The sequence below is a fragment of the Ostrea edulis genome, chromosome 10 (genome assembly GCF_947568905.1).
Source record: "Ostrea edulis chromosome 10, xbOstEdul1.1, whole genome shotgun sequence".
Lineage (NCBI taxonomy): Eukaryota > Metazoa > Mollusca > Bivalvia > Ostreida > Ostreidae > Ostrea > Ostrea edulis.
Genome location: NC_079173.1, coordinates 22076718 through 22090020, shown reverse-complemented (window position 1 = coordinate 22090020; position 13303 = coordinate 22076718). Strand labels below are relative to the sequence as shown.

The window sequence follows — 13303 nt, the reverse complement described above, 5'->3', positions numbered from 1 at the left end:
ATTTTATAGTAGAAAATTTTAAAATTTACTTCTGTTTCGTTAAAAAACAACAACAACCCAACAGATTTAGTAGAAAATAATCTGGAAAAAATTAAAAACCCCGTTGTACTCGAGCCTTCGACCTACAGTTCAGCATTCAGTATGCTAACCTACTGAGCTACTCGGCTAGGTATTTGAATGGAAAATGAAAAGTCAAATATTGCTAATATTAATTTTTTCATCCATGTTTTAAAAGGAAGTCAACCATTATGACGATGTAGTGTGATCGGTCGACAGGGGATGATACTCCTCCTAGGCACCTGACCCCACCTCTGGTATATCCAGGGGTCCGTGTTTGCTCAACTATCTATTTTGTATTACTTACAGGAGTTATGAGATTGATCACTGTTCGATATATTATCTTCACTTTCCATTCTGTGATTAAGCACACATCCCATATTGCCTTAGGTTACCGATATACTCCAGTCCGGGAAAAGGCCGAGTGATATTCCGATTGCTGTAGACTCAAGATGTGTCATTTCAGCCTTCGGTTTAGGTGGGATCACATGGTGTGTCATTTCAGCCTTCGGTTCAGGTGACATTACATGGCGTGTTCTTTGCTGCTGAGGCAACATAGGGCTTCTGTCTGAAGACTAAGTTGATGTTTCTTACAATACATTGTCATCAACGCAAAAATACACATCAGCACCTTTAAAACAAAATTGCCTTGCGGAATAGTTTAGCGAGTTAAAAGTCTGACTTCTGATCTGTAAGTCTGACAATGGTTATAATCAAACAATAAAATGCTTTCTTTCTTGTTTCATCGGATGAAGAAGGAAGCAAATATTGCAGAAAAAAATCGTACCAGCGTTATGCGTTTTTCTGCCTTGATTGCTACCTTCATCACCCGATGAAACAACAAACAAGAGGTCCATGGGCCACATCGCTCACTTGAGTCACCTTGGCCCATATTTAAAGATTTTCACCACATATTCGCATGCAAAACTTTGATCCCTATTGTAGCAGGAACACCCCCTAGGGGCATGAGGCATGTTTTTTTTTTACAAATTTAAATCGACATGTACTATGTCTGAAACCTTTCATGTAAATGTAAACTTTTCTGGCCAAGTGGTTCTTGAGAAGATTTTTACAGTCTATTTGTATGTAAAACTTTGATCCTCTATTGTGGCCCCACATTACCCCCGGGGGCCGTGATGTTTACAAACTTGAATATATCAGGAAGCTTTCATGTAAATGTAAACTTCTCTGGCCTAATGGTTCTTGAGAAGAGAGTTTTAAAAGATTTTTTCCTATATACATATTTCTATGTAAAACTTTGACCCCCTATTGTGTCCCCACCCTACCCCTGAGGGCAATGCTTTTTACAAACTTGAATCTGTGCAATGTCAGGAAGTTTTTGTGTACATGTAATATGTAAATATGTAATATAAACTTTTCTGGCCCAGTGGTTCTTGAGAAGATCTGTAGATATTTCCCCTATATTCATGCGCTTATTACGTGACCGTGTTCCCCCACGCGTAAATAACCACTTTTATAGTATTTTCGCAGATACAGTATTATTTTGAAAATAATTCAAATCAGACCTCGTCTACACCATCGAAATAACCCAACTTTTAAATTTCTACTCGTCAACGCCACACCTCCTATCGACTACCGCTGAATTTTGTGCCAGGATCCTCTCGAAAACTTTACATACATGTGTAGATTTACAGGTGAATTTTTTAAGTATTCGTATATCCCAGTCCATTGAACGAAACGGATGAAGATAACTAACAATAATCAATCTCATGAATAACTCCTATAACCAATACAAAATAGAAAGTTGGGCAAACAGGGACTCCTGGACACACCTGAGGTGGGATCAGGTGCCTAGGAGGAGTAAGCATTCCCTGTCGACCGGTCACACCCGTCGTGAGCCCTACATCTTGATCAGGTAAACGGAGTTATTCCTAGTCAAAATCAGTGTGCCAAGAACGGCCTAATAAACAATAAAATCGAAAACAGGGTATGCACGGACCTTCTGGCAACACCAGAGGTAGGGGGCCTATAGGAGGAAAAAGTATCCCGTACTAAGCGGTCACATTCGACATGAATTCTATCTTTATCAGGTAAACGGAGTAATCCGTAGTCAAAATCAGTGTGAAAAGAATGGCCCAACAATCGGTATGAAGTCGGACAGCATTCAACTTATTCTCTTTAAAGAAGTCGAGAGGCATAGCCTTCATCAATGTAGGTTATGCCTCTCGACTACTCTAAAGAGAATACATTCAACCCAACGGCTGTATTTGCCATTAACAATGGTATTAAAATGATCCTAAAATACGCAAAAAAGCTGACGTTAAACTCCCTATGACATTAAGATATATCTTATCTTAGAACAAGCACATGTATCAGTCTTCTACACGGTAAAGTGAAGCATACGAAACACCCATGATAGAGATTGGCGTATGCACATGTATTTAGAGTGTATTCTTACCATCCTACGTGTTCAAATGTAAAAGATTTTATTTTATTTATAGTTTATGTATCTTCAGTACGTATTACATAATCCATGTTGATCTAGGATAAGGCCCGACCCTTCGAACCTCTGGTCTCGACTTTGCAAACGACTTCCTTGCTTATATACCGGTAACTCCCAAACCATTTCTTCTACGATAGACGGACCGTGAAATATGTTGCTTTCAGGGCGATTTTCGAAAGGTACATTACAATTGTTTGTTTAGTTTCAAGAGAATCTGATTATATTGAAATGCTAATGGATGGTGGATAATAACGGATGGGCACTACTAGAGATTGTTTTTATGAAAAACAAAATTAATGTCTCCCAACCTCCCCAAATTGGAAGTGCTCCAAATGAAATCTTCTCCCTTTAATGTACTGCATGGTTAATGGAGGAGACAGCATGAGTAGTAACATAGACATCATGAACTCCCATAGGCCACATAGGAGAACTATTTTACACCCTCCACCCCTCAGATCCACTATATAACTTTAAGAACAACAATTGAATCCTCCTGTCCCTGCAAAATGCACATCTGCAAATGGAATAGATGTATCATACAAAATTTCAAGTCTATCGGATAAGCCACATAGGAGAAGAAATGTTCATAACCTATTTTAACATCCTCCACCCCTCTTAGATCCACTCTAACTTTTGGGAAAATGATTGGGTTCTTCTGTCCTTACAATGTGCATATCTACAAATGGCGATGAAGCATTGTACAAAGTTTCAAATCTATCTGATAAGCCATATAGGAGGAGAAGCGTTCACAAGTTTTTGTGACAGACATAAAGTACAAAAACAATACGTCTCCCCCTGGAAGGGGGGGGGGGCATAACTCAGTAATCAGGGAGGGGGGGGGCATAACTCAGTAATTCATGTCACGTGCTTCCAAAAAGAGTCTTTCAAAACACTAACCATTAAGTGATTGTAGTTTAATTTTCAACATTTCATATCACAAGCAAAAACAATCAATTTTTAAAAAAAAATAAGTGACAAAGAATGTACTAAAATGTTGATATCAATTCCATAACATCAATATCCAGCAAAAGACAAACCGGCCTTATCGGTCACTTGAATATTAAAGTATCACTAGCCCCAAAGGCTATGGACTCTAGAGTAGTTCTCCTGTTCTGCATATTTGCTAAATTCTAATATTCAGCAGCAATAAAAAACAAAATGTGTTCTCTAAAATGTGCTCCCTAAAGTGCAAGACTATTTTGACCCACCCTATAGTCAGAAAATTCACAATTTTGGTACATCCCTTTTTGCTTTTTCCCAAAATACATAAATTTTTATATATAGACCTAATAGCAGCAAATGATAAAGACAATAATCACTATAATAATTTTGGACCCACCCTGAACCAAAACTCTTACCCCTGGGTTCAATTTTGGTAAATGGCTACCGGCTCCTTCTAAATATCTATCTAGTTTTAATTTAAAATCAAAAGAATTAAATGTGTTATTCAAATGTTTTATGCATAAACAGTACATGGCAAGTTTGACTCTGCCTTGGCATCAGAACCTCTACCCCAGGGATCATAAAATTTACAATTTTGGTAGATGAATTCCTGCTCCACATCAATATGCATTTAGTTTTTCTTACAGAAAAGCAGCTGTAGAGAAGATTGGTCAATTTTCGTCTCACCTCCTAAAATTTAATGAGCCCTAAAATTTACGCCTCCCTTGTCCCAAATACGTTTCACACGAAATATGGAAAAAAAGAAGAAGAAATGGAATGGTACTTATCAAGAACCTAAAATACGCTATTGTTAATGCACAACGATGGACGCAGATCAATTGCAATAAGCCATCCAAGTGATTCAGATGACCTAAAAAATGTATATCTAATATCATAGTCTAACTTGTATTTTTTGTAAGGCCAAATTAGGCCCTTAACAAACATCATCCTTTACCTTTATTTTTCAATGTACATTGATATCGTGGCATTATAATCCAGTGGTAGTAACATATGGTGCATGGAAATACATTTTATTGTAATGTAATACCCTCTCACTATTTACAGGGAGATCAAGGTAATGAAACACTCATACAGACTCCAGGTGCAATGTCAGAGTAATCATACTTTCATTCCACAGAAACAGTACACTGTCTCCATTGTACAACAATGGGGAAAAAGGATATAACCAAAAAAAAAAATTATTGTCAAGAAATCAAGTCTATAACCCCAGCTCCATAGGCAGTATACATTCCCCTCCCCCTAGCTCGATGCACAGCACATTTGCCCACTTGACGCAGCACACTAGCCCCCTTCTCAAGCTCCATGCTTAGTACACTAGCCCCCTTCTCAAGCTCCATGCTTAGCACACTAGCCCCCTTCTCATGCTCCATGCTTAGCACACTAGCCCCCTTCTCATGCTCCATGCTTAGCACACTAGCTCCCTTCTCATGCTCCATGCTTAGCACACTAGCCCCCTTCTTAAGCTCCATGCTTAGCACACTAGCTCCCTTCTCATGCTCCATGCTTAGCACACTAGCCCCCTTCTTAAGCTCCATGCTTAGCACACTAGCTCCCTTCTCAAGCTCCATGCTTAGCACACTAGCCCCCTTCTCAAGCTCCATGCACAGCACACTAGCCCCCTTCTCAAGCTCCATGTGCAGCACATTAGCTGAGCTCCCGACTTTTTGATCAAACAATAGAAGCTCCCCTGCTCCACACCAAGCACATTGCCCTGCCATTTCACATGCAACACATTAGCACCCCACCTTCCAACTCCATGTGCAGCACACTAGCCCCTTTTATATGTATTTTTTGCAACAATGTATATACCAGTTTTTGCACAAAAAAAGTGTTTATTACAATTTAATTCTGAGGAGTGACACATAGCCTGTAGGGTATACCAGAATCAAGGATCTGTGAAGGAGTTTGTGATGGCTGTACAGTTAATATCAAATTCTCTCTCTCTCTGGCTATAAGTATGTACAATATTTGCATGTTGTGGTATTTCTATTTAAGGATCGGATAAGACTACAAACTTATCTGGGTTAACCTACATAGTAAGTAATTGTGGGTTAACTCACAACTGATTTACACCGGGTCACCTTTCCAGTATACCAATTCAAAAGTGGATTACCTTAACCCACTTCAGGCATAATGTGAATTAATTCAACCCAGATTAAAAGCAGCACAAACATAGAGTGGATTTAGTAGCATATGTTACTTATAAAAGCTGAATTTTGATTATTAATAATAACTTAATCAGATAGAACAGGGTTATCAAAAATTGTGTGAATAAATGTCATACAACTTTGAAATAGTAATTCCAATTTTTACAAATTTACATGGTAGCTTATCATTGAAAATTCTTCATTTGCAGTGCAAATGCAAGGTGGGTTAAATAATGCAGATTTAAGTTAATCTGGGTCAAATTAATTCTGGTTTCTTATTAACCTAACGCACACCGACTTTTAATTAAAAAAAATTAATATCATGTAACAGTGCACAAAAATTAAATACAATGTTATGTACACACTCAAAGTGTGACTGCTTAGTGGAAAAAATGTTTTCTCCATGGACAATTATTACACATATTACATTGTAACCTATTACTTGAATCTGAGTAATTAAGGAATCTCAGAATAATAAATTGATTCATCGAAAAAAAAAATTCAAGGCATCAGTAAATTAGAAAGGGTATCATTATCTGAATTTTAAAACAAAATTGAGCTAGTAAACTTTGGAATGTGTACATTGGGTATAAAAGTACATAATTATTTTCAGTCATTGTAACTGAAGTTAATACAATATTATTTAACATCAAAGTATAATGATAAAATGAAACCTATGCATATCATATGTGAAAGTGTATAATATCCCCTTCTCCTTAAGTCTGCCAATGTTACAAACATCACTTGTCTGTATACATTTCAATGAGTCAAAATTATTACAGATTTTTGCAAAAATTTAATAGTATATTTCAAGAATTTCTCCTCGTTTGAGATTAATGTACATAAATCACAAATATATCCTATTATCTTCATTCATGTACAATGTCATTTTGACCTGTATTTTAACATTAAAACAAAGACTTATCATGAACAAATATCACCCCCATCTATTTTACAGGCATTTTACTGTAAGCTAAAATAACAGATATTCAAATAAAAAATTAAAAAAAGACATTTCTTTTTTCTTTACTTTAAGTCATTTTCTGGTTAAACAGACTTTTACAAAAATACAACCATTTATACATTATACAAAATATAATTTTTCATCACTGTCAAGTAACTAGATTTAAAATGGACACCTAATACACATTTTCCAAGACATCAGCTCTTCTGTGTTGGAGGAGACTCGTGGTCATTTGAATGTTTGGGTGAGTACAGTACAATATACTAATAGACTGATTATTGTGATTGATATTTTTCCCAAAGGAAGATAGTGAAGTTCAATTTCATTTGCATACTCATAAAATTACTAAACTTGTATTTACGCACAATTCATTTTGTAACACAGCAGTTGAGGATCTTTCTTTATATATATATGTTATTATAAATACTTGTACCCACCATGCATACAAAGAAACTTTGTGTGTCTCCCTGCATAGAAGAGTTCCACAAAAGGGAAACAACTATTAGGTGACTTGGAAGTTGTGTATCAAAACATTCAATACAATATTCAGCTTCTAAATTTCATGAAAATACTATTCTATTGATATGGATATGAAACTCTATAGACATCTCATCAAGGCTTTTGTTCTCTTTGTTATGTACATGTAGTAAAATTATGTGCTTGAATGAAAGACACCATCAGGACACACATAAAATGTCTGGACAGGTTTGAATTTGCACTTTTGCAGTCAAAAGATTTTCATGCAGAGCTACGATGGAAGAACATCTTTTTATTCTTCCTTTTTTAAAAGTAATTTTACAAGTAAACCCCATCTAAGTCTCTATGAAAAATGATTCAAAATAATTTCCTAAGATTTTCTGTAACACATGTAAAGTTTTGTCAGTGGGGCTCTAGTTTAAACAGGCGGGTGGGAAATCCAAACTTAACATCGATATTACTTTAGCCTTTCTCAGTGCTATGTACATGTATAAAAACATGAATGAATAAAGAAATGCAGTCAAGATTTTTTTGGATAAGTTATAAATGAAATCAAGACTGTAAAAAAACTGGTCTCTAATCAATAGATTGCACCATCCAGAAAAATAACTCTCACTGATCGTTCCTTCATGATAGCCTTGATTCTGAACTGTGTACAGTATCTTCATGCTCTTATGCCTCATTGTCGAATCTCTGATAGTTGTCGTCTTTCATCAGTCCTGTAACATTAGAAATATTTTTGAAACTAGTAATCTCTTGCTTACATGTAACTTATGTCAGTGTTACATCAAACCTCTATAAAATGGAACATTGAGTTGAACAAAGAGTGAGTGTAGCATGCATGTTTCTTCCTTTCATTAACTTAAAAGAGTTATCTCCCCTACTAAACATTGCTGTGAAATTACTCATTTGTTCATTCAGGGTGCGGGTTCGAATCCCGCTCGCGCCGGTAAGTGAGAAAGTTTCCCAGTTTACTTTCGGAAGGTCGGTGGTCTCTTCCCAGGTACATTGTATCTGGGTTCTCTCTTCCACCAATAAAAAACTGGGCGTCACCAGATAACTGAAAAATTGTTGAGTGTGACGGAATACATCAATCAATCGTTCTTTCAATATTAGTGAGTAGTCTGATATCAATAGTAACATCACATTTTCTCACATGATCACCACTGTATCGTCCTTCATTAGTACGAGTATGGGATAGGGAAATTCCACTGAGGGAACAAGATTCGCAGTCTAGAACTCAGCAAAGCCTCGTCATAGACATCGAATCTTGTCCCCTCATTGGAATATCCCTATCTCACACTCGTACTATAAATGAAAGATTGCATTGTTCTCAGTACTAATATCCTTAAAAATCAGGCTGTTTTAGGTAAATCAACAGATGAAATTTAAAGGGCAATGTTTTAAGAATGATATACACCACAGTTGTGTATGAAGAATGATCACGCAGGTTGTGACCTGTAAACTGTCGAATACTTTTGTGTACAGAACTGTATTTGGCAGATATCTAAAACTTCACAGTCCTAACGATAACTCCATATATAATTATGTAACATCACAACAGAAATTGATTTTTAAAAGCTTTCAAAAGTTGAAAGAATTTTTCAAAAGAGAACATTATCCACATAAACAATTTCTATAAATCATAATAAACCAAACCCAATTTTATCTGACATTTAGTTACTGTAAAATTGTACAAGGGAGGGTAAAAAAGCAGGTGATTTTCCAAATAGCATTTTATTACATAACATTCAGAAATATTAAGCACAACATGCTGTAAATATCAATAAATTCTCAACTTAAAAAATTTGATTGTTAGATACAATGGACCTAAAGGCCACAGCGCTCACCTGAGGATGCGACACTATCTATATCTTTAATGGGAAAAAGAATCCCAATACTTAAGGAATGCTTATTGTGGCTCCACTACATGCAAGTGTATATCAATTTGGTAAATTGCTATATTATTGTTCTTGAAAGAGACTTTTATAAATATACATATTTACCCACATTACCATGCCACAAGTTTTCATCACAAGATTTTGTGAAAACATACAATGCTGATGGGATGGTATTGTACATAACAGGAGTTTGTCAAACTAACACCTTGCATTTGAAATATCTGATTCCTTACCAATATAATTGGTCATGTTTAGATATATTATATATACCCAAAATTATATCCTGCCTGTTTGATTTGTTTGTGTATTGTTTGTTTGTGTATTGCTTGTTTTTGTATTGTCTGATTTGAGGATTTTTCACTCCTACCTGTAGACAGGACACCAGCTGAAGGTGAAATGCCAGAAATTTAGACCTATTTACAGTACTGGAGACTGAGGCCGTGAGGGGTCTTTATTGTTCATTGTATCAACGCATACTGTGACCCAGGAACATTGTTCAAGGTCATATCTGAAAGACTTTGTGGACTTTTATTTCTAATGCCAGACACTTGGTGAAGGAACAGTCTCTACCTATGCTAAACCTCAGTCACCTAAGGAACTGAATTATTTGCTAGATTCTTTCTTTTTATGGCAAGTTTCTCAACACATAAACTGCAAAATGAGTATTCACATTTACTACTCTCTAGAAATTTTATCAAAATACTTTACATCTTTAAATTCAACCAATGTCCACTAGCGTTGAAAAATCGGAAAAATTTCATAATTGATAATCGGAAGAAGTGTATTGATCAATGATCGATATAATTGGTATTTACATGTAGTTAATGTTTATTATTTTTGGGGTTATTTCTATTTAGTTTTATGGATATGTGCAGTATACACACTAGCTGGTGTCACTGAATTCACAATTTTCAATGTGGAGTCCACTCTGACTCCCCCGCACATGTCTCAATATAAAAGTGGGATTAGCAGTCAGATGAATCTCAGATTAGCTATTAATTAGTGTACAGGCGACAATCGATTATGAAAAATAGAATCGATAATCGGAATCGAAGAGCCAAAAACGATCGACAATCAATTGTCGGCGACAACCATTTCATCACTAATGTCCACAGTGATCCTCTATTTGTAAAGTTGCCTTAAGAACTGAACATCACGTTTCCCCCAGAATCAGGAAAGAGTTGGTTGATTTATTGTTTAATATCCCTCTCGAGAATTTTTCATTCATATGGAGACGTCACCACTGCCAGTGAAGGGCTGCAAAATTTAGACCTATGCTCGGCGCTTACTGCCTTTGAGCAGGGAAGGATCTTTATCGTGCCACACCTGCTGTAACATAGGACTTTGATTTTTTTCTCTTGGTCTCATCCAAAGGACCACCCCATTTAGTTGTCTCCTATGACAAGCAAAGAGAACTGAGGATCTATTCTAACCTGGATCCCCACGGGTAAACAAGAGTTTGTGTGCAGGTTTGAACTACTGCTTGTTCAGTGGGTCTTACACATATCTTTTGTATCAGGGGTTAATTGATTTGAATAAGAATAAGACTAACATTCTATACTTCCCCACAACCTCACAAAATGTAGAAACTGAAACCACTACATCTGTGTTAGGAAAATGTAATGTTTCTGTATAACAAAGGTACAGTCAATGCAATAAGACATTAGTTTGACAGACACACAGACAAATTTTGTTACAGAAAATACAAAATATAAACATCTAAGATTTGATATTTAACAAATATTCAAATTCAAGTACAATAACTAAGATAAAAAAGTTTTGAAATTGAAAATATAAATAATGAAATGAAACAAAATTATCACAGGAGTGCACCAGTCATTGTAACTTAATAATACCCTCAGTGATTAAAAAAACCCAAACAAAACCAACACACACACTTCTTAAACGAATCTGTAAGAAACTAAATATTAAGGACAACAGTCTCGCTCTCTCTCAGTTTACCTTTGAATGATATTCCTGTAGTTGCATAAAAGTTTTGACAAAATTGAGTACAAAAAACACATATTTTAGTTAAAATTTCCAATTTTTTTTGTCTCTGTTTATGCTGATTGATATTTGTATTGTTCCATCATTTACTAAACCACTTTCTGTATTTTTCATGTTCTTACACACAATCATATTGTCCAATTGTGACCTTAAAACCACTTCCATTTTGTTATTGATTGGATATTATATGGATGCAAAATTCGTAAGATTCAGGGACAACTGATTCTGGTCTCATTGTTACTGCAGAGATCCTATAACTTCTTAATGTTGTTCTCATTACCGATCTGATTCAAATTACGCATCAAATTTGCTCAAGTACTCATTTTACAAACATATGAAGACATCATGTCGAGGGTCACATTTGGGTGACTTTAGATAATCAATAATCATTCCCATACTTTATGGAACTTACTGTAAAACACTTAAACTATGTGTGACTCCATTTCCTTACCTGGGTTATCGGTTCACCTCTACTTATACAATTACAAAATTATTTGTTTGCTTCTTACTAGCATCAATTTACGCAAAACTTTATTTAATGTTAATAAAAGGTGATTCTCAGTTGATTTCTGTCAATAATGAAAGGTGAATAATCTCATAACTCCTATACTAATACAAAATTAGATAGTTGGGCAAACTCGAACCCCTGGATACACCAGAGGTGGGATCAGGTGGCTAGGAGGAGTAAGTATCCCATCAAACGGTCAAACCTGCTGACAGCCCTATATCTTGATTCGGTAAACGAACTTATCTGTAGTATTATCAGTATCATCGGAAATTAAGAAATCAACTATCAGGTCATTGAAAGGATGAGCATGGTTTATACACAAATATCACTGTTGCAGGTACCCACCGTATTTACGCCTGATCTCATCTGTTCGTGCTTTCCTTTCACCTCTCCTGTAAGTGAAAATAAACAAACTCATTCCAACACTTTATTTTTAATTTCTTTTATAGCAATGAATAATCAATATTCTCTCCCAAACAAGATGTACAACGGTCACATTTATCGCCTGATCGGCATTATTTTACTTTAAACCCCTTGTGTGTGTGTGCAGCCCTGACCTGATTATTCGGGTCAAGGAGCAAAAACAATCCTGAGCCTACACTATATGATGGTTCTGGCACATTAAAATGACCTTTGTACAATTGTTATTCCTGATCAGAATAAATGTAAAACTTTGAACCCTGTTATGGCAGCACCTTACTCCCCAGGGTCATATCCATCTATAATATTGAATTAACTAATTGCTTGTGGTACGATGGTTTTTGAGAAGATAGTTTTTAAACACCCCACCCCATTTCCATCATGCTTAATACATTCACTTTGAAAAATGATGTGGCCCTTCATTTGAGCAATTTTAAATCGTGTGGATCAGAGGATCTAAAAACATTTCACTGGGTGCATCACCTTTCAGTTGATTTTGCTTCTCTCTCTCTCTTCTTCCTCTCCCACTTCTCATCATCCTTGGCATATCTACAAGATTACAGAGCAAATACAATCCATACACTTCATGTAACAACTATTGAAAACTCGTTCATTAAAGAGTACTTTGACCAGTCAAAACAAGACTGTGAATTTTACTTCCCCCAACCCCCATATGCATATATCCTGATTGTCTGATGTGAAAATTTGGAATATTAGAGCATTACATGTTTCATTTCATTTTAACAAAATTACAAACAGCTGTAACTGCCACATCAATGTCTCTTTGATCATGTGATTTTAATTAAGCACCAGGTTTAAAAGATATCATCTTGAAATGTGCTCAAATATGAAAATTATTAACATCACATCAGATGTTGATTGTATATATAAATTGTTTAACGTCCCTCTTGAGAATTTTTCACTCATATGGATTACCATTGCTGGTAAAAATCTGCAAAATTTAGGCCTATGCTCGGCGCTTATGGCCTTTGAGCAGGGATGGATCTTTATCGTACCACACCTGCTGTGAAATGGGGCCTCGAGTTTTGCGGTCTTATGTGACTGCCCCATTTAGTTACCTCTTACGACAAGCAAGGGGTACTGAGGACCTATTATAACCCGGATCCACACGGGACTATCACATGTTGACAGATGTTAAGATATCATCCAACAAGAGGCCCATGGGCCACATTGCTCACCTGAGTCACCTTGGTCCATATCAGAAGGCTTTCTATATATATTTGCATGTAAAACCGTAGTCCTTATTATGGCCCCAACCTACCCCTGGAGGCCATAGTTTTTGCAAACTTGAATCTACACTATGTCAGAAAGCTTTCATGTAAATATGAACTTCTTTGCCCCAATGGTTCACGAGAAGAAGATATTTGAAGATTT

At 36.0% G+C, this 13303-nt stretch overlaps 1 protein-coding gene across 1 annotated transcript in view; it reads right to left on the bottom strand.

Moving 5' to 3' along the window:
- Positions 1 to 3420: 3420 nt before the first annotated feature.
- Positions 3421 to 13303, bottom strand: part of LOC125665535 (pituitary tumor-transforming gene 1 protein-interacting protein-like) — a 17084-nt gene continuing 7201 nt past the window's right edge. The window contains exons 5-7 of the mRNA XM_048898219.2: positions 12392 to 12457; positions 11834 to 11880; positions 3421 to 7791 (exon numbers count right to left, since the gene is read on the bottom strand). Coding sequence (XP_048754176.2) covers positions 7745 to 7791; positions 11834 to 11880; positions 12392 to 12457 — 160 coding nt within the window. The 3' untranslated portion in view covers positions 3421 to 7744. The remainder of the gene's footprint in view (positions 7792 to 11833; positions 11881 to 12391; positions 12458 to 13303) is intronic.